Genomic DNA, 21,256 nt, shown 5'->3' on the forward strand with positions numbered 1-21,256 from the left:
CAGCCAAAGCCTGGAGTTGCCAGAAGGTCTGAGCTTCCCTTGACTTTTAGATGTTGGCAATGAGACACACTTTCTAATAAAAACCGCGTGGTTCAGCTTCCGCCGAGCCCAGCACACACCTCCTCCGGCCCACGGATTACGGGCCGGAAGCTTCTCCGTGGCTCAGCAGCGCCCGTCCCCTCAGCCTCCCTCGCCACCCCCCACGGCTGCCCGTGGGGGGGGCCCTGAAACGGACGCCCTGGGGTGCCGCACGGGCTCCAGGGCGTGCTCTCCGCAGTCCCCTCGTGCTTGGGCGGGAGCACCAGCAGCCCCTGATCTGTGTGACTTCCCAACACAGGGTAAGAACCAACAAGTGGAAGTTTCTGGAAGGCAGAGCTCAGCCCAGCACAAGGGCAGGCGTGGGCCAGACCCGGGTGGCCAGCAGGGAGCAGAGGGCCTTGTGGGCCGGGAGCACCCTGACAGCCCCTCTCCAGACCCTCGGGGAGGCTGGAGGGGGCTGCTCAGCCCCGGAGGGAGGAGAGTCTGAGGCCTGCAAGGACCTCCCCACGGAGTGTTAAAATCGGATGCTTCCTGGGAGTGGGCGGCACCCGTGGCCTGTGTTGGACGGGCCTCACCTCCTCCGGCAGCTCCTGTTGGCCCCCCGAGGACGCCAAAGCAGCTCCCGTCAGGCCTGCCAGATGCTGGGACACTGCCACAATGGAGTTGGTTAGGGGTCCCCATCGCCTCTCAGAAACCACCCCTGCCGCCCCCCACGGGGCGACGTGGCAGAATCCCAGCGCTGGCCGGTGGCCGGCACTCACCCGGGCCTCCCGCTCGGCGTCCAGCGTGCCCCCAACCTGCTCCTGCAGGAGGGCGTAGGCTCGCTGCAGCGCCTGGTACTCCCTGGTCAGCTGGCAGAACCTCAGCTCAGCCTCCTCTCGGCTGGTTGTCTGGGAAACAAGGGAGCACGTGACTGGATGTGCTCCCAGCACCAGGGCCCAGATGCACAAATGCTGCTGATGCTGAGTCCATGCCCCGGTCACAGGCACAGGTGCCTGGGGCCCCGGAGTGAAGGGCGGCCAGGAGCCCACTCGGTCCCCTCCCAGCTGCTCACCAACCCCCTGGGAACCACGTGAGTCATGTGCCCCGGAGACAGGGCAAGGGCGCCCTGAGCCACCTGACACCCACGTGACACAGTCCCACATGCTCGGGAGAGGACGACGTGAAACAGGGCTTCCACGTGAAAGATGCCCGTCACACAGTGTCAGTGAAAAGAGCAAATCGAAAGCATGTGTCTGGCGTGGGTGCATTTTCCTAAAGAACGTCAGCTGCGGTTGGGAGGGGCGAAAAGGAGGCTGCTTGTCACCCGGCGAGTGTGAGGTGGGGCCTGGGCTGGGGGGCTGCAGGAGGCTCTGCTGCCCTCTTCACACCCTCACTGTGTTGGCTCCTCTCCCGCCTGACGGTCGGCGTTACAGCACAAGTGGCAACTGCGCTGTCTCCACTAGGTGGCGTGCTGTGCCTCTGTGAGCGCGTGTGCTGCATGTGTGCGCGTGTGCGTGTACTCAGTGCATCTGTGTGAATGTGCCTGTTAGTGCATTTGTGCGTGCACCTGTATGCACATGTGTGGGGCCAGAGGGACAGACACCATGCAGCAATTTCAACCGCAAAGGGCGAGTGTCCCTGAGGCCGCCTCACTTCTCCTCTGACAGAGAAGTCGGGGCCCGAAGAGGAAAACCGCCCCCGCACTGCCCGGGTCCGGCCATTCGCAGGGCCGGCTGGAGGGCCTCCCAGCACTAGGGGCTGTGGCATCGCAGGTCCTCTGGACTCTGAGTGCTCAGTGGGCAGCAGGGGCCGGAAGCGCCACGACCAGCACCGCAGGGCAGAGCGCCGCTTACGTCGTCCAGGTCCTCCTCGGGCGTGGCGGGGGCCCTGTCCGTCCGGTCCGTGGTGCAGGACGTTTCCGACAGTGTTTCCGAGTCCACGGACTCCTCGTCAAATCCAAAAAATGTCTCCACAACATGCTTCTGCAGAAGACGACATGCGCAGCGTCAGGCACACACCCAGAACTGCCAGGTCCCCACGCCACGGCACGCCACGCGTCTGGGCCACAGGGGCCCCCCAGGGTGGTTGGGAGGGGTTCCTGGTGGGCAGCAGGGTAAAGGAGGGGCCAGATGGGGGTGTGTGGGGGCAGGCTGCCGCAGTGGGCGCTGGCCAGACCCTGCTTCTGGGCTTGGGAGCTGGTGACCTCATGCAAGGCACTTGCCCTCTCAAAGTGACATGGAATGCTGCCCTCATCTGTGAGCCAAAGCAAGGTCGTGGGTGCCCTGTGCCATCAGCGTGTTTATGCTAAGGGGCGGGGAGCAGGCCGGGGCGTGTCTAGCTCTAGACGCCACACAGGGAAAAGCGGAAGACACAGGGTCCACAGAAGGTCCCCACCAACCTGCCTGCACTAAGAGGCAATTTTCCTTTAACGTCTTATTACAGGACACTTAGAACATTTGCAGAATTAGAAGGAAGAGAATAATGGGCCCTCCCTCCCCCCATCACTCAGTCACAGGCGATTTTAATGCCAAGACATCATGACCTCAGGTCACCCCACCCAGCCCTTCGCCCACCCCCCATTCATCCCTGTGTGTATGCGTTCACCCAACAAACGCGTGGCAGAGCACCTTCTATGGGTCGCACCCTGGGCTGAGGGGGCCCTGGGGGAGACAACACAGAACCAGGCCTGGTCCCGGCCACAGGGAGCTCTCGTCCCCTGGGGGCTGCAGACACCCACCTGTAATCTCTAAGTCACCTTCTCCTAGGAACAGGGGCTTTTTCCCCACAACAATCCCCCAGAAGAATTTCACTTGCTTTTTACAACCAGTGGATGCTGCTCACGACCAGGAAGGAAGAACGGTGACTGAACCCAGAGCCACGCCCTGGCCCCCACGGGTTCCTCCAGGGCCTCCTCCCCACCCTCCCCCAGGACTGGGGCCAGGGCGTCCCCCACACGCGGAGGCCGCCTCCCACCTGGCTGGATTAAGCCGATGCGTGTCTGCAACCTCATGCTCCAAAACGTAAGAAGAGCGTGTCTGGACCCACAGCTCACAAGGTGATTACGGGGTGATTCAGACATCAGTGAGGGAGAGGACGACAGAGGAGGCCCCCTGTGCCACCTGCACAGTCAGACCCTGAAGAGGCCTCGCCGGAGGTGGCCACCACCACACGCCACTCGGATGTCCTCGCGCTTGGCCCGTCCTCCTGCTGCCGCTTCCACCTCATGCTGCATTGTTGCTTTTAATGCACGCGGGGCCGGTAGCACCTCCCGGACTCACGACTCCCCAGGAGCTCCACGGGCCTCGTGGGCAGTGACGCACCCCCTCGCCCCCCACGTTCTAGCGTGCGCTCATCTCGGAGCTCCACCCTTAGAGTTGCTCAGGCCCAAAGCCTGGGTGCCCCTCGGCTCTGCACGCCCTCACGCCTCTAGAGAAATCCTGTGGGCTCCACCTCAGCCCGGAAGCCACCCCTCCCTGCTCCGGCCCCGGCATCCTGGTCCAGCCACCATCCTCTCTCACTGAGGTTACAGAAACCACCTGCCTGCTTCCACTCTGTCCTTCAGCCTGGCGGCCCGTTGTGGCTGCGTGGCCGGCAGGCGCACTGCAGTCACGTGCTGTGCGAGCTGCCTGCCACGCTGCTCTAGCCAATCCCCCCGACCCCACCCCACCCTGCACCCACCCCACCTGCACCCCGGGGCTCCAGCGGTCGAGCACGCTCCTGAGCCTCCCACGGGCCTGCCACCCGGGCCTGCCGTACAGGCCTTTGCCCTGCGTGGGCGCTCTCCTCCAGGACCCACGTGGCTCTCTCCTGCACCTGCCTCGAATCTGCACAAAGGCCACCTTCTCACAAAGGCTTCCCGGCTGCCACACCACGTGTTTCGGGGCCTGGCCCCGTCTAACCGGCCTAATCTTTCTTTTCTCCCCGGCGCTCCTCGTCACCTGACATAACACCTATTTTGCTTCTATGTTTATTACCTGTCTCCCCCTTGAGATGTAAAAGCCCCACGGGACCGGGGAGTCACTCCCCAAGGGCAGGATGCGAGCTCTTTCTCTCACACAGCAGCCCGGAGCCTGGCAGACTCGGGAAACACTGGCTGTTAGGTGAGGGTCCTGGAGCGCGTCTCTGCAGGGAGGTCCACGCCACACTGGCTCGTGTACCCGCAGGCAGTCTCAGGTGTGTGCGGCGCCCTTGCCTCAGGTCTGCTCCGGCACCAGCAGCGCAGCCACCAAGCTGTGCGTGGGTGGGTCTTACCAGCAGGAATGTGAGGACCGAAAAGGCTCCGTCGATCTCAAGTGCATTCTTTCCTCCGCATGGAGGCTGGAGACAACCACATGCCCAGCGCCCCTCCAGACGAGCAACACCCCCACCCCGGGCAGGTTCCAGGGGCTCTGCAGACGGTCCCCAGGGAGCAGTGACCATGGCATCACAGCAGGGACACACCTGCAGCCCTTGAGACACCTCTGCGCCCACACGGCTCACCTCCCTGAGCCCCAGGCTCAGAGTTTCTCTGGGCCGCCACTCACTTCCTGTGAGCACTGCTGACTGCCGGCCCCTGGGGACAGGTCGGTGCCTGTGGCCAGCGCTTGCTGCTGCGCCGATGGCCTCACGGTGGTGCAGGGAGCACCCTGCCTGGTGCAGCAGTTACAGCCCCAGGGACCCTCAAACTGCACACTCCCCAAAGGACCAGGAAAGGACCCCACACCATGACAACCCACTGTGATAACCCTGTCAACGATCGGGGCCGTCCTGGGGGCCAGTGACCCCATGTGCCTGCATGGAGCCCTCATGTGGGGCCTTAGCAGCTGACGTGCCTGGGAGGGAGGAGGAAACAGCTCTGAGGGCGGGCGGAGGCCAAGCACAGACGGGCTTTCGGGTTAGAGCCCTGGCCACTGGGGGCAGGAGCCCAGACACTCACAGCGCACGCAGGGTCCCAGCAGCAGTGAGCTGACTGTGACCCCCACCCACCCTGCACCTCGTACAACAGGTGGATGGGGTCAGACTGTTTCCTGTGAGGGCTGGCTTTTTTTTTTTTTTAAAACTAGGGACTGCGTTACACAAGAAGCAAAACGTACTACACAAAGGCCTGCCTTCCTTCATTAAAAAAACAAGAGAGAAATGGGCATCTTAGTGCTTCGGGGAAAACCTGGGGCTGTCGTGGAAGATATCGCAACAACTGTCCCACCCCGGGCTTTCAGGATCCGAACAAACTGACACCAGCAGCCGGCAAGGAGGGAGACAAGTGTTGCCCGGAACACGCTGTGCCCCCCCATCCCCACTCAGCCTGACGGGCTTCAGGAGTCAAGCGCCAGAGACACCAGTGTGCCTTCCATCTCACCCCTCAGATCCCAGGGTGTGTTTGCCTCAGAAAACATGCTTCAGGGCAGGAGGCCCCGCCTGTGCTCCTCTGAACACACCTTCTTTCTGACAGTGGCCAGTCCTCGGGCAGCCACGTCCCTTGCCACCAAAGTGCCTTGCTGGCTTCTTCCACAAAAATTTTAAATGCAGTTTGGGGAAAAAAATGACTGGAAAGTATGTAAAGGACTCCAACCAACGACACTTAGAATGTGCAGAGGTGCTCATTCTTAGCAGATCCAAAGGGACCGAGACCCCCACGACCGTCCCCAGAGGGAGCTGCCAGGCGCAAGGACAGGCGGCCCCCCGCCCGGCCGGCTGCTTACCTTCGTGCCTGTAGGTGAGCTCCTGGCAGCCGGAGAAGTACAGGCAGACCAGCGCGCACAGGCAGAGGAAGAAGGAGAAGTACAGGACGAACAGCACGTACTCCATGGCACGGGGCCCCAGTCCACCCGCCTGCTGGCGTCTGGACGGCCAGGAGCCACGTCACCGGCACCAACGCGCAGGCCTCCCAGCGCCCACGAGAGAGCGCCCGCCTGTCCGTTCCCAAAGCCTGCTCCTCTCCTTTGCCTCGGCCTGCTGAGGAGTCCTGAGGCTGGGTGCTCAGCAGGTGCCCCCTCCGTGACAGGGACGCCAGCTCTGGGGCAGGTCAGGGGCCGAGGGGCCGTTTCCAGGGCCCGGCCCAGCGCATGAGTCACGTGGGGCGGCTTGTGCGCCGGTTTATTCTCTGAGGACTCTCCTCCCACACACCAGGCTCCCTGGGGCCCCCCTGTCGCCAAGGCCATTCCACAGGGGACTGGGCACAGTGCTAGCAACGGTGACCCAGAGTGAGCTCCAGAGCCAGCCCAAACCCAGGAGGCGCCACCTGCCTCCCGTGTCTGGGAAACGCGTCTGCTGCCCCCGACCACCCCACGCACCCCGGTCTCCTCCACTCGGTCCCTGGGCCTTCCCACTGAGACACTGACCCGGGAGCAGGTCCCCTGCCCACAGGGGCACCTGGGAGAGTTCTGGAGAAGCCTCTCTGGGCTTAACATCAAAAGCAAAATCTCTCACAGTGGGGGGCAGGGAAAATGGACATTTTTACCATAAAAAAAGTAAACTTTCTATACCTTGAAATACAGTGAGGCAATGTTAAAAGGCAAAGAACAATTCACAAAATAAAAAAGTAAATACAGCCAAGTTCGTGTCGTGTGTGTGTGTATTTATCTCAGCTTCAACACCGTCTGATACTCTGCTCCTTCTAAAGTATCCAGGATGAGCCCTGTGTCACCCTATTACATAACGTATGCTAGATGGTGCTAAGCCTTTAAGTCACACTTCCAAAGGGGGGCCACCCAGACACTGGTTCACAGATGGGCCTGTGACCAAGGTGAGCCAAGGAGAAGCAGCCTGGGACTTCTGCTGGAACCACTGAGGACAGATGCCACCCTGCCACAGAGGTTGCTAGGCAGCTCCAGTGCCGGTTGCTACAGGTGCGTGGCCACCACATGGGACAGCCGTCCTGAGAAACAGGCCTGCCCAGAGTTGAAAGACAAAGAGAAGCAGGTTCCCGGCAATATCACGTGAGCGTCTGGATCCAGCCATGCCTGAAGCTGCCACTCTAGGCTTCCCAGTTAAATAAACTATTTTTGCTTAAGGGACTGAGTTTTCGACACTGACAGTACAGAGAAACTTGGCTCACGGGCAGGGGAAGATAATCCTCGAATCAAGCCATGTGCACACTGCTGAGTTCTGGGACGACCTGAAGGCTGGTTTCTCTCCAAGCTACCCTGCACCGGGATACTCAAGCAAAACCAAGGACAGCTGTTCCCGGCGAAGGTCACCAGCTGCAACAGCTGTCTGAGCTGCCACAGAGCCCTGGCTTTGCAGGAAGCACAAGACGTGTCCAGTGGGCTGGTGCCTGGATCTACTTAGAAGGCCCCTGAACACACACTTCTGCCAGAAGCTTCTTATGGTGGAGACCCCTCTCTGTGCCCCATCAGCTGACATTCCGCCATGCCTGAGACAGACACTCCACAGACGATGGCCCCGTGATGTGGGGAGGGAGGGGCTGAGAGCCACACAACCCTGGCCTTTACCACTGAGCCCGACGTGGGTGCGGGCAGCCACAGCCATGGGCCAGGCCAGACGGGGCAGCACCTGCCCTGGGAACCGGACTGGAGACCTTAGCATACACCGCAAGTACAGGGCCCGACTCCGCTCCTGTGCTGCCAGGCAGGCCACGTGGCTCCAATCCCAGCTCCCCCAGGTCCCCGTGACCCTCACAAGCACCCGCATCCTCTGAGTCTGGCTCCGAATGGAGCCCCAGAGGAAGCCAAGCAGACTGACAACAAGATGCTACCCCTCCTGCCAGCGCAGAGGGGCAGGGCTGGGGAAGCCCAGAGGCCGTCCAACCCTGTGGGGGCGGGGGGACAGGGGCCCGGGGTCGGCTGAGCCGGATCTCCAGGGGTGAGCAGGAGGCCGCAGGCAGAGCAGGAGCAGGAGTCTGGAGGGGAGGAAGCACGGCAAGGCCCAGGGGCTGTCGCCAGTGCGCACAGAGGGGAATGACGCCAGAGGTGGGCGGTCCAGACCCCTGGGGTCCCGGGAGGCCTTGAGGGCCTGGCCAGGAAGCCCCACCGTCATCCCCTGGGGTTTCAGGAAAAAGAGGCAGAGCTAGATTTGTGCCTGGGGAAGAAATGCTGGCAGCAGGCAGAGTAGCCAGGGAGCTGCTGCAGTGGACAGACCGGGCCTGAAGGAGGCGCTGCAGACAGGTAAGCAAGCAGAGGCTTCAAGGAGGGGCGAGGCTGGAGTCAGGGAGCCTGGGCCCCCCCACTCCCCACTGGGTCTGGGGTCCCTCCTGGCACCTGGCAGGAGGCCCAGGAGCCTGCTCACAGCCCCCCCAGCCACGCCTCCCTGGAGACTGGGGCCCACCCGCAGGCTCACGCTGGGTGTGCCATTTCGGCCCTGTGTGCGTCCATTGCCCGGACCCACCAGAAGGGCAGGTCTGGTCCGGTCCTTCAGGCGCAGCCTGGACGCCCGGCTGGATGAGGTGTCCTGGGCAGGCTCCGGCCCCTATCCTGACTTCAGCCATTGCTCAGGTCCCCGGCCCCTGCTGAGCTACAACGCTGACGGGAGGTTCGGCCCCTGATGCCGGACCTTCTGCAGAACAAGCTCCCCCCCCCCGGCCCCCGACGAGGGTCCTTCTCCTGCAGCCCCTCAGAGGGTCCAACCAGCAGGTTCCCTGGTCAGAGACGGCCAATGCCAGTCTCATCCCAGAAGCCCCGCAGGGCAGGGTCAGCGGCCTCGGGGTTGAAGGGCCCCTGGAAGACGAGGTCTGACCCCTGCGCTGCCCAACCACAACATCAGCAAACCGGAGTCGGGGGTGGGCGTGGAAGTGGAGGAGCTGCAGACTTGGGGAGCTTTGCGGCGTCTCTTCAGGGACAGTCTGCCAGACTTCCAGAAAGTTCTGGAAACTTCAACACATTTCACCTCGATACTCTGTTGAGCACAGGCCCAGGTGAAACAGTCAAGCACATGGGCGCCCAGGGGTCAGAGAGTGCAGGGCGTTTGAAGGCAGGAGGAAACCAGAGACTCCCCGCAGCCTGGGGGCAGGAGGAAGGGAAGCCGCCTGGCCTGGGCGTGGCTGCGGGACTGAAAAACCCGCTCGGGTCCCTGGGGCGTCCAGATTTCCATTCCGTCCTGCCCTGGACAAGCAGGGCGGAGTCGGAGGCTGGTGAGGACAACCGGCTCCACTGGCCCTTGAGGGAAATGGAGGAAGCTGGTGGGTCACAGAAATGTCAGTGGGAAGGACCCTGAGTCTACCTGGCCTGCGAGGGGCATGAACGGCTTTAATTAGTGGCCGGCGCCCCCGTCCTCTGGAACCACCGAGCATCGGGCACACGCATCCTCCCAGGAAAAGCAACTGCGACCAGACACAAAGGCAGGACGCAGCAGGACACCCACAAGCCCAGGCTTGTCGAGCCGTCCCCACAAACGTACTCAGGGGTCAGGAGAGGAGACAGTCTTTTCCCACCCCGGGCGCTCTGGTGTCGGTTTGAAAATGCAGCCACAGCCCAACCACGGGCTTCCCAAAACCGCCACTCAGAGGCTTCACGGGGTGCAGAACAAGACCACACAGCCAGCTCAGGGGGACAGACTGAATTCCTTTAGAGAGTTGTTGTTTGAACACCTGTCCCCTGGTGGCCATGGCATTCACAGACACTACAGGCGGCTGTGAAAACGAGGCCACTCTTCTGTAAGGCAGAGGGGGTGGGTCACACCCTCAGATCCGCATGTCGGCTTCTGAGGATCTGTCCCTGGGAACAATCGCAAGGGGGTGCCCGGCTTTCTTGTCAAAGGGAGCTCTCGGGTGCAACGTTTATGGAAGCAGGACGTCCAACAAGAGGAGCAGGTGGTCACTTAAAAAGATGTTCAGGGAATAAGGCAGGACAGGCCCAGAGGGAGCGGCGATGGAGCTCACACCACGGGGAGCGGACCGGCGGACAGACACGGCGGGACGTCAGCAAGTTCCAGCCGGTCTGCTGGCGGGTGAGGGAGCCGTGAAAACATGTTTGCAATAACTGCAGCATTGCGGCGTGGACAGCTGTGCTGCAGGGCAACGCAGAGCAAAAACAGGGAGCAGGCCCACATTTTACAGCACATTCACGTCATAAAAAGACAGGGCGGGAGGAGGACGAGTGGGGCAGGGTCAGTGGGGGCCCATGAAAGTGCCACACGGGTTGCCTTGCTGGTGACGAGCCGCCTTCGACTCCCCAGTTAGTCTGTGGTGCGGGCACAGCCCTTCCACGGCACAAATGGACCGGTTCCATAGGACCGCTTCCACTCCCGAGTTCCTGCCATCCATGCGTGGGGACCCGCCCCTCAATCAGCTCGACCATGCTGCCCTCGGGGCCCTGGAGCCCCGGACTGGAGTCTCAGGCTCGTCAGACGGCGCTGTCTCTGAGCTGTTTCTGTGGTTGATAGCTATGCGCTTCCCGTAACCGTAAAATGGGGAGAATCGCCCCAACCTCCCAGGTGTGCTGTGGGGACTGAGGGAGACGGTGTGAACACCCACTAGCCGAGTGCCCAGGACGTGGCGAATCTCCGTGGAGCACAGACCCAGGGACGTGCCCCGGCTGCTGCCCTGGACGTGCCGTATTCGGCTCGTGGAGCGTGTTAGCACATTTGCACCAACAGTTACAGCCCTTACCTTTCACATAAAGTAAGGTGCTATGCGTTACATTGGGTCCCCCAAAAGATGACAAAGTCCTAAGTCCCGGACCTCAGCATGTGACCTTACTTGGAAACACGGTCACGGCAGAAACAATCAGCTAAGTTACCGCAAGGTCACACAGGAGTAGGGTGAACCCCGACCCAAAATGCCTGCTGTCCTTCTAACAGGACAGCCCTGGAAGACACAAGGACAAGGGAAAGTGGTGTGTGATCACACAGGCGGAGGTCGGAGGGACGCCGCGGCAAGGCCAGGATGACCGAAGACGCTGGGGGCGGGGGGAGGACTCCGTGCAGGTTTCGGAGGGAGCCCCGCCCTGCGGACGCCTTGGCATTGGACTCCGGGCCCAGAACGGTTGCTCTAGGCCACCCAGTTTGTGGCACTTGTTCCAGAAGCCCCAGGAAACTAACACACGAACGAAGCCCCCACTTCTCTTAAAGCACTGGGACCCCTGACCCCCCGGCCTTCTTTTCTTACAGCGACTGGAGTCGGGGCCAGTCTGAGCTGGTGCCCACCCCACCGCCGCTGCGCCAGGCAGCAGAGCCGCACCTCGGGGCCGGCCGGCATCACATGTGCCGCTCTCTCGGAGGCAGAAGTATCTCCGTACAGCCGTACACACGTCCACCGAAGGACAGCCGGGCAGGAGCAGGCCGGTGCTCATGCAGGTGAAACACACGTGCCCAGGCTGAGTGCAAACTGAGTCTCTCTACACTGCCCCACCTGCTCCCTCCTGCGCCAGCTTGGTCCTGGCCCCTCCCCTCCCAGCCTGGCCCTGTCTCCACCAGAACATTCAGACGCCGTCCCCACAAACCCACATTTACAGGAAGAACGCAGTTTGCATGATTCCAAACCAGCCCAGAGCTCCCAACATCTCAGGACACAGGACATGTGAGATGTTACAGACCAAGCCTCAGTGCCCTTTAAATCCTTCAAAAGGTCTGAGTACTTATGTTTTCAATTCTGGGTGAGCCTTAGTCCTGAGGCCTAAACACAGAACTCAGCCATGAGTCTTCCACGAATAAGCCACAAAAACCAGGGCTGCGTCACTGACAGACAGCGATGACGGGCTTTTCACTGTCAGGCGTGCAGGGGTGTGGGTGTCCCAGCCTCCGAACCCTGCCCCGCAGGCCCTGGCGTGGCAGCGAGGCTGGGCTGCCACCCACGGCAGGCTCACCTTGGGCAGCTTCAGGCCTTTCCCGCGATGTCTTTTGGGGCGCAAGAGCCGTTCTCTTTCCTAGAAGGAAGCACAGCTGTCGGCATTTTCAGCCAGCCTCCCGCGTGACACCAGCCAACCAGCTGGCCCTCTGGGGGCGCGATCCACCACGCAGCCCAGCCCGCGGGTCTGCCCGGGCGCTGACTTCCCTGTGACGCCACTGCTCAGAGCAGCGCCACCTACCCCACCTTAACTGGACTGTCCCTCAAAGCTGCCCTCAGTCGCCACTCCTGTAAGGCTCCAGCCATCTGCTTTGGGGGCAGAGGCCATAAAGCTCTGGGCAGTGGCGAGAGGATGTTCGCCGGCAGGACCGCAGCACAGTGAGAAAGCCGGCGGCTTTGAGCTCGGGCAGAGCTGGGCCAGTCCCCGCGGGGCCTCCGCCTGCCCGGCCACACACTTCGTTTCCTGGTTCTCGGGTTCTTCCTCTGCCACACAGGGCCGGCACCCGCCCTGCAGTGCTGCCCACGGAAGGAAACCGGACTGCCGTGACTGGTGGCTGCTGTCACGAGAAATGGCACCTGCAGAGCAGCAGCTGGTCCGGCAGCCACTGGCCCCAGATAAAACCAGTAAATTCTCTCTTTTCTAATCAAGTGCCATTTTCCCTTTGGCTGCCAGGAGACCCAGACGTGCTGGTGCCGGGCTTCAGCCCTCACGGTCCGCCCCGCTGTCCCTCCTGATCCCCACTGACTGCACGCTCTTCATTTCTTCTAGTCTCCCGTCATTTTCTTTCACCTCGTCATCGTGCCCCTGAATGTGTTTTTCCAGCTTACACTGCATCAGCCTTCTGTGCAGCAAAGACGGAAGGAAGGAAGGATGGATGGATGGATGAATGGTGGATAAATGGATGGTGGATAAATGGATGGATGGTATGGTATGTGGATGGATGGAAGGATGAATAGATGGAAGGAAGGAAGTGGGGAAGGGGGGAGGCGGGAAGAGGGGAGGATGAATGGACAGACGGGAGGTGAAGGGAGCGGTGGGTGGGTGGGTGGGAGAAAGGAAGGATTGGGGAGGGGGAAAGGGGGAGGGGGGAGGAATCGAAGAGACAGGCAAGCAAAGTGAACTTGACAATCCAGTCAAACCCTTTTCTAGAATGCTGATCACTGGCTTTTCTACTCATGAAGACCCACAAATGAAACTGCCACACTCCCACTCGGGCGAGCAGAACGCACTCTGCTTCTGGACCCCACTGGAGCCCGCCGCAGAGGCCCCGCGCCCGGGTGCCGGAGCTCCTTCCCACAGAGCCGCGGAACTCTCTCATCTAATGCTCGCCCTGCTTCAGGGAGCTCACCGCCCCTCCCATCAGGCTCGGGTTTTCGAGCTCATGGTCTACACCGACTAAGCTAAAAATAAAAAATCAGACGTCTCAGGGCCAGCACATGCCCACTCAGTAAAGGCCAGAGGACTTGTTCCTAAAATGGATGCTGCCACTTACGGCAGCAAACCGGGGACGATGATGTCAGAAACAGAGTCGCCATGGAAACCGCTCAAGCGTCAGCAAGCCCGCTGCTTTTGGGCAGAACAAAGCAGGGAGGTGCCGGCGACTGGGGTGAGCCCAGTGGAACCCCACACTCCTGCAGCCTCAGCAGCATCGCCCTGACACCCCGGTGCCACGCCCGAACACCACGACACTTGGCGTCACGCTGAGCACAGACGTACCAAGGAGAGGTCGTCGATGACATGCTGCTGCTCCAGCACCTGCAGCCGCAGGAACTCGATCTCCTGCTCGTCCCTTGTCAGACTGAGGTCGTTCAAGGACGTGTGTCGCTTCAGAGATGCCTGGGCAGACAGCTTCTCTTTCTGCAGCCAGAGCGGGAGGGAGCCCCGCAGGGCCGCTCAGCCCTCAGCGCTCATTTAGGGACTCGACGTGCACAGGTGTGCACGGAGGCTGGGCTCTGGGGTACAGGATGGGGGACGGGTGGAGGGTGGCAGCCACCTGGTCCCCAGGTGGGAGGGGGGCACGGCTGCCGGGCCCACTGCCAGGAGAGGGCTGGGCGGGCCCTGCGTGGTCCAGCCTGAGTGCTGGACAAGGAAGCTGGGACAGGGAGGAGGGTGTTCACCTCCAAGCCTCAGTCTTGTCATCTGTAAAATGGGGTCACCGCACTACTCCAGACAGCGAGCCTCGGAGTGCTCGCAAACCACCAATGCCCGGAGCCCCCAACCACAGACCAGCCGCCCTGGTGGGAATGTGCAGGGCACTCAGCTTCTCTATGAGGCGCTTCCCCACTACCCTCCCACCCTCTCAGTCACCCTGCGATGTCGGTACTTCTGTTCCCATTTTACAGAAGAAGAAACTGAGGCACAGAGAGAGTGAGAGACACGCCTAAGGGCACAGGGGCGGGAGGTCACAGGGCCGAGGCTCAGACTCAGCACCCATGCTCTCCCTCAGGCACAGAGGCCACCGCACTGGGACTTCCAGACAAGTGACGGCAGGGGCCTGGCTTGGGCGGAGACTGCCCCTGAGGCCTTCAGGGGACAGAGACTCTGCACCCCGAGGCTGGGCTGGGCCCGAGGCGCGGACAACTCACCATTTCCACATTCTCCCGCGTGAGGGCCTTGATCTTCTCCTCCATCCTCTGGATGCTCTGCAGCAGGTCCTCGTTCTTCTTGTTCATCCTCTTGTTCTTCTCCACCAGGGGCTTCAGCTGCACCTCCGTCTCCCGGGAGCGCTTCAGCTGCGGCAGAAGGAGAGAAGGGCCCGGCGGCTGGAAGACTCAACGCATGGCTGACATCGCACCGCCGCGGAGGTCCATGGAGACCCCACCGGGGCCTTCCCCAGAGCCGGAGCTGCCCCCATCAGGACCCCAGTCCAGAAGCAGCGCAAACACCCAGAAGGGCCCATGGCCACGTGCCTTCCACACCCAGGGCCCCAGCAGAGCCTCAGAGGGCCTGGGTCAGGCGAGAGGAGGAGCTCGATGTGGGGGCCCACAGATCTGCCCCAGGACACCCCGCTGGCCTGGGGCCTGTGCTGTGTGCACTAGTCTACCCTTCTAGAGGTCATGGGTCACATGCAGAGAGGTCAGTCCAGCTACCCAGCTCCTCCCCACTCTGCAGACAGCAGACCAGCCCTGGGCCCCTCCACGCAGGCTCAGTGCCAGGGCGTGGAGATGCCTGAGGTGGTGCCCAGGCCTGGCGGGCTCCCCGAGTCCTCTGGGCACAGTCCCCGCTGGCAGGCAGGGCGTCCTTCCAGTCTCTCTCATCTGATTGCACGGGGTGGCCCCTCCTGTGCCCAGGTCCTGGGGGGGGCAGGGTCAAAGAGATGACATGGCAGGGATGCCCATCCAACCCGTGGGGAAGAGGACAGAGACGGTAGCAGAGGCAAGGACACAGGGAGACAAGCAGGGGAGGACACTGCGGGCTGGGACACCACATGCCCAGAGGTTCTGATCTGCCGAGGACACGACTCACCCACACAGCTGAGTGTGGGCCACGGGCAGGGAAGGGGCACACTGGGGAGGCCTGGCACTTGGTGTCCGCCCAGCCCCAGAGGGAGCCCTCACAGCCAGGTCTGCCTTCTGGGTCCATGGGTCACTCTAACTGCCACATGGAGGCCAGTGTAGTGAGGCAGAGACATGAGAATGGACAGCACTGGGGGGACAGAGCCCAGGACCCCACACGGTGCAAGGTGCCCACTCCGTCCCCTCCTGAGCAGTATCCTCGCCGACACACTCATGTTCGAACTGCGTGACCATGGCCAAGTCCTCGGCCTCAGTTTCCTCATCTATAAAATGGGAGACCCACCACACGTCCAAAGCAGTGGTCAGCCCTTTAAGGCTTTCTGTCATTCAACCCTCACCAGAAACCTAGGAGGTGACCCCATCCCTGTCCCCATGTTATAGACAAAAAACCCAACCCCAACGAGGTGGGCAATGTGCTGAATGAAGGTCACGCAGAACATGCTGGAACCAGGAGTCCAACACAGGGACTGACCGCAGACCCCTGCTCCTAGTCCCCAGCCATGAAAATGAAAACGACCCTCTGGTGTCCCTTCAAATATAAAAGGCAGCTCTGACCCACAAATTCTACTCCTAGGAATCTACCCCACAGGGCTGAGGTTCAAGTGAGGAGGGACAGAAGCGCATCTGCCACGTGGCACTGTTTGTAACAGCAGAGAAACCAGAAGGAGCCTGAGCTTCCTCCGGCACAGGAGCGGCTGCGTGAGCCGTGGAGCATCCATGCCCCGGAGCGGGGCTCGGCCGCGGACAGGACCAAGGCAGCTCTTGCTGCACTGGGGGCCGAGCTGTGACTGGGCCGTCAGGGGACATGAGCGAGCTGCAGAACAGAATGGGGAGGGGGACCCCACTTTCTCATCACGAACAAAACAAAAACCCTCTGGGTGGTGCCGATCTGCCCCCAGAGGCATTAAAAACTTCAAGAACCACCTGAAACGGCCGACAGAAGCGGCCTTGTGATTTCAGGAGGGAAGTGTCCTTGGGCCGACTGGCTTCTACTGTGAACACTTCGGTGTCGCCCGGACTGCTTCCAGCAGCCTGCCTTTTTTCTAACCCGCTTCCGTGAACTATTATGCGAGCACCTGAACACGTATGTGAAAAGCAGAGGCGTGATATTGGATGTGCCGCCTCCTTTTAGCCATATAAAAACACACCCTCAAAAATACCAGAAGGAAATGGATTTACTTTGGTCCTGACACTCCCTCGCACTTTCCATCTTCCCTGCTTTTCCAACGCTACAGATATTTACTTTCACAATAAAGTTAAAAAAACATATTAGGAAGCATTTGCCAAGAAGTTTCTGTGTTGATTACCACTGGGGAAAAAGTAGGTTAGCCGTTTATCCAGAAAATGCACAGATGTTGAGTATCACTATTTGGCCCTGGCTGGGTGGGTCAGCCGCTCGTACACCGGAAGGCTGCGGGTTGGGTTCCGGATCAGCCCCCGGATCTAGACCGTGGGTTCGACCCCCTTCAGGGCATGCGCAGGAGGCAACCGATCGATGTTTCTCTCCCTCTCTCTCCCCTCTCCTTTCTCTCTCTGTGTCTCCCTTTCTTTCTTTTAAAATCAATAAAAACATATCCTCGGGTGAGAATTTTTTTTTAAATTGCTATCTTTACTAGAGATTTATTCTTTAACCAGAAATCCATGTTCATTGTTTTAAAAACTAAAAATAGGTAAGCTTTGATTTTTTTTTAAAAAGGTAAAATAGAGAAGCAAAAAATAAAAATTATCCATAATCATGCCACCTGAAACAATTCCCAGTTTCCAGGATGACGATGTACTTTGTACATATACATATCTATTTGTACCTATAAACCAATCTTGTTTAATTCATTGCAGACCAGTTTCCGTGACAATCATGACCCACGCCCTCATTCTTACGGACCGCACACACCCACTGCACACGTGTGCCACGGTCCGCGGACCGGCCCTGGAGAACAGGGCACTCAGGTGTTTGGGCTCCGCTCCGGACACTGCGGTATAAACAACACCCCGACGCACGCCCTCCCCACGGGTCCCTCTGACTTCTCCGGCTGTTGCCAGGGACAAGCTTCTGCCGAAACAAAGGGCAGTGACAGGCTTTCTTAGCGAGTGTGTGCGGGTTTTTAATCGGAAAGAAATGAGAAAGTAAAGAAAGTGGGAGGCCTCTGCGGTCACTTCCTGTTAAGCCGGGTTCGAGGTCCCCGGCAGTGACCCTGCACCCCCTCCCAGCCGACCTGCACCCCCACACCGTCCGTCTCTCGGGGCTGGTTACCAGCTCGTTCCTCTCATCTGCCAGGAGGGTGTTTCTGTCCTCCAGCTTCCGTATCACCGAATTGAGTTCAGCAATTTTTAGCTGAAATCGCCTCACATCCCGCTCATCCATGTGTTGATCCTGCAAAGGAGTCAAGACGCAAGTGCGTGTTGAAGAGGCGTGCGTGACTCCAGGCGGCCCGCAGACCCTTCCTGGAGAACCCGCAGCCAGGCCCGGTGAGCCCGCGGACGCCAGGCCGGGGCTCCCAGAAGTCCAGCAACACGGACGAGACCTCGAGCCCTGCGGGCAACTTCCCGAAAAGACTTCATTTCAAAAGTAACGAGACTCCAAACCCACCAACGGCTCCTCACACCTGAGTGTGGTCTCAGGGGCCTTGACATTCGAGCCCCCGCCCGTGAACGCCCACAGCGCATGTGCCAGCCCAGCCCCGCAAGGCGCGCACTGTGTCCGTGTTGCTCACCGCTGAGATGCCAGCACCTCCTGTGGCGTCTGCATGCAACACACGTGAGACCCTGGACTACTCAGTGAATGAGTGAATGAATACATGAATGCTTGCACGCACACACATGCACACACGCACACACGCACACACGCACACTGCTTCGGCCTGCTCGGTGCCTATTAAGTACCAAGCCGCTGCCCCAAACGCCCTGCCTGCCGGCTGAGCCCCACCCAGTGCGCGCCGTCTGGACTGGGCCCCCCTGCACACTCACGGCAGGCCCTGCCCTGACAGCTTCTTCTCTTTCTTTTCAACTGGAGGCAGTCGAGGACCCCGGGAGGCAAAAGCCGCTGGTTGCCCACCTCTACATTCCCAGGGCCTAGAACGTGGGGAGTGTTCGGCAAATTTGGAGAGGCAGGGCTGAGCCAGGGAAGGAAGGGTGGTCAGACGGATGGCAGGGAGTGGGGGAGGCACGCCAGCTGGCTGGAAGGATGACCGGTGGCAGGAAGGACGGTGGGGGGCCGGCCGCCCGAGCCCTCACCTGGGCACCCATGAGCTCCGCCATGTCCCCTATGCCGGGCGGGAGCTCCCTCTTTGGGCTGCTGTGGTACCGCTCGGCCTCCTTGACCTGAACCAGCTGCTCGTCCAAAGCCTCCTTCTGGAGCAGCAGCCTCTGGGTCTGCCCCGTCTGCACGCCCAGCTCCTTCTCCAAGGCCAGAATCACACGATCTTTCCCTTTGATCTCATCCATCTGCAAAAGAGGGAGAACGCACCGTGGAACAGAGGGTCTCGGGACTGGGGGAATCGCTCCCCTGCCAGGCCGGGGCCCAGAGGAGGTTAAGCGGGCTGCTGACCTGTGGGCCCAGGTCCGCTGAACCCAGCCAACTCAGGGCACAGAGAGACCACAGTCCACGGCCCAGGCCCCAGTTCCCTGGCTCAGAGGAGCAGAGAGACGCGGGGTCAAGGACCTACAGAGTTGACCGGGCACTTACCTCCCAAATTTATCTAAGCCCTGTCCCTCTCACCTTAACGAAATAAAACACCAGCCCTCTGGGCCCCTCCAGCTACCCCCCACCCACCACAGCCAAGCTCTTCTCAGAGTGGGCTGCTCTCCTGGTCTCCGACTCGCCCCTCCATCCAATCCGGTCGGGCACAGCCCCCACCCCGCCACCAGATAGTTCGCTCAGGCCTCCAATGCTCTCCTGGCCCCCAGACCCACTGGCAATTGTCCTTTCATGTCTTCTCAGCATGACGGTGTCTCCCGCTCCCTGTTCCTGGACCCCCTCCTGCCCTCTCCCACCTGTGTGGTGACTTCTCTGTCCCCACCCTCTTGACAGACCCACCTGCCTGGGTAACGTCCACGGTTTCCGAGGCCTGGCCGTCTCCCCGGCCTGTGTCCTCTCCCCAGACAGCCGTGTCCTCACCCATGACAGCAAGTCCCTCGGATGCCGCTGACGTCAGTGCATTCCCCAGCCCTGACTCCCCTCGGAGCCACGCGGCCACCCAACAATGGGGTGCTTGGTATTTCCGGAGACCTCACTCGCCACGTCCAGCCCCAGCCCACCCAGCCTGGCCTTGCCCAGCCTCCCCTGGAGGGAACCGAGCGACAGGAGCTCCGGCCCCAGGCCACATCCCGCCACCGCCCTGGACACAAAGCCAACGGCTGGGAAACTGCCCCAGTGGGGGTGCTGTACGGGGGTCCGGGACCCCCCTGAACCAGGTCCCTCCTAGAACCGGAGACTGTAACTCATCCAGAACTAGGGTTGCTGCAAATACAGTTAGTTAAGATGTGGTCACCCTGGAGAAGGGGGCCCTTACGACTGGTGTCCCTATAAAAGGAGAAGGGACACACAGCAGGAGGCCCGGTGAAGATGGAGACAGAGGCTGGAGTGACGCGACCACAGCCCAGGAACGTTGGGGATGGCCAGTGACCGCCAGGAGGAGCTAGAGGGGCAGGAAGGGCCTCCCTGAGGCCTCCAGGGGCGTGGAGTCCCGCAGGCAGCTTGATGTTGGACGTCTGGCCCCCAGGACTGGGGGTGAAAAGACTTCTGCTGTTCTCTGCCATGAAGCTCTTGGCCGTCTGCTGAGGTGGCCCCCGCACACCAACACAAGTGCCCTCTCTGGGCACACTCGGAGTGCGAGAAATTCAAGCGGACTGGAACCTGAACCTCGGTGTGGGGCTCCGCACCACACCCCACGAATTCAGACGCAGGCGCCACTGGAACTCCTGCGGGAACTCACTGGGAGTCCTGCGCAGGCAGGCGGCGGAGGGAAGCGAGCTCAAGCCCCGCCCCTCCAGCCGTGGAATCGCAGGCAGGCTGCGGCCTCCCGATTTGGCCTCAGCCTCTGTAGCACGGGGACACCGGGATCACTCCAGAACCTGCTCTGTCCAACTGTGGGGAGATCTAGACCAGCCACGGAAGGAAGTCAGCACAGACGTGGCGTATTATAACCCCATCACGTTGGTTGCCGGGATTGCTCCATTTTAGCACCTGGTTAAATGGAAGGCTATCTTATTTAAACAGTAGACAATTAAAAACTGATCAAACAAGACAGATTATAGGAGAGAAATGGTACCCCCAAAATCAAGCCTGGGAGCATTTCAAACAAAGTCCTACTGTTCTGACCATCTCTTTGGGTCTCCCCCCTCCCCCATCCCCAGCCTCCCCCAGGACAACCTCGGGACCACAGCCAAGGCTGCGCCTGGTGCACTTTCTCCCTGCGCAGCGGCAGACCGCGCCCAGTGCGCCCCCTGGTGACGGTGCGCGGGCAGCTCCGGCTTGGCCAGCTCCCCTCGGACGGACAGGGCACCTTTTAGGGAAGACTCAACAGGCGAGGGAAACTCGGCTGCCCCGCACACGCCACTCCAGGCGGGACAGCAGCTGTGTGAGGGGAGGCCGCCGCTTTAAACACTCAAGTGCGCTCTCATCACTCAACCAGTGCTGGGCGGGGGAACGTGTGAGCGGAACAGACCAGGGTCCCCGCCCGCAGAGCTGCCATCCCAGAGGGGAGGCGGCCGAGCAGGCAGTCGGTCCTACTGGAGTCGGTCAGAGCACAACCACTGATGTGAGGGCGCCAGCTGTGCCAGCCGGGCGGTGCTGCAAGTCACCAGGCAGGGCTGCAGTCTGTCCCCGCAGCCCTGGGTCGCACACGTCTGCCCCAGTGCCAGGTGGAACTGTCCCGGGTCAGGCTTGCTCCATGTGTGTGTTCTCCACCTGGACTGGCCTCTCAGGGGAACAGAGGGGAAGGGCCGACTGGCCATTTCTCCTGTTTTCCTGGATAAACGTCACTCCTCCGGCAAGCCTGTTGCCCA

The 21,256-nt window shown here is 60.9% G+C and overlaps 1 protein-coding gene across 6 annotated transcripts in view; it reads right to left on the reverse strand.

Annotated features, from left to right (window-relative positions):
• Positions 1 to 21,256, reverse strand: part of JAKMIP1 (janus kinase and microtubule interacting protein 1) — an 88,882-nt gene that overhangs the window by 22,104 nt on the left and 45,522 nt on the right. For all 6 annotated transcript variants that reach the window (XM_053672436.1, XM_053672439.1, XM_053672440.1 and 3 more), the window contains 7 exons: positions 18,485 to 18,694; positions 17,505 to 17,624; positions 14,324 to 14,470; positions 13,455 to 13,595; positions 11,757 to 11,816; positions 1,875 to 2,003; positions 801 to 929 (listed from right to left, as the gene is read on the reverse strand). In XM_053672436.1, the coding sequence (XP_053528411.1) occupies positions 801 to 929; positions 1,875 to 2,003; positions 11,757 to 11,816; positions 13,455 to 13,595; positions 14,324 to 14,470; positions 17,505 to 17,624; positions 18,485 to 18,694 (936 nt within the window). The remainder of the gene's footprint in view (positions 1 to 800; positions 930 to 1,874; positions 2,004 to 11,756; positions 11,817 to 13,454; positions 13,596 to 14,323; positions 14,471 to 17,504; positions 17,625 to 18,484; positions 18,695 to 21,256) is intronic.

The sequence above is a fragment of the Artibeus jamaicensis genome, unplaced genomic scaffold (assembly GCF_021234435.1).
Source record: "Artibeus jamaicensis isolate MK-2021 breed Jamaican fruit bat unplaced genomic scaffold, CSHL_Jam_final contig_76, whole genome shotgun sequence".
Taxonomy (NCBI): domain Eukaryota; kingdom Metazoa; phylum Chordata; class Mammalia; order Chiroptera; family Phyllostomidae; genus Artibeus; species Artibeus jamaicensis.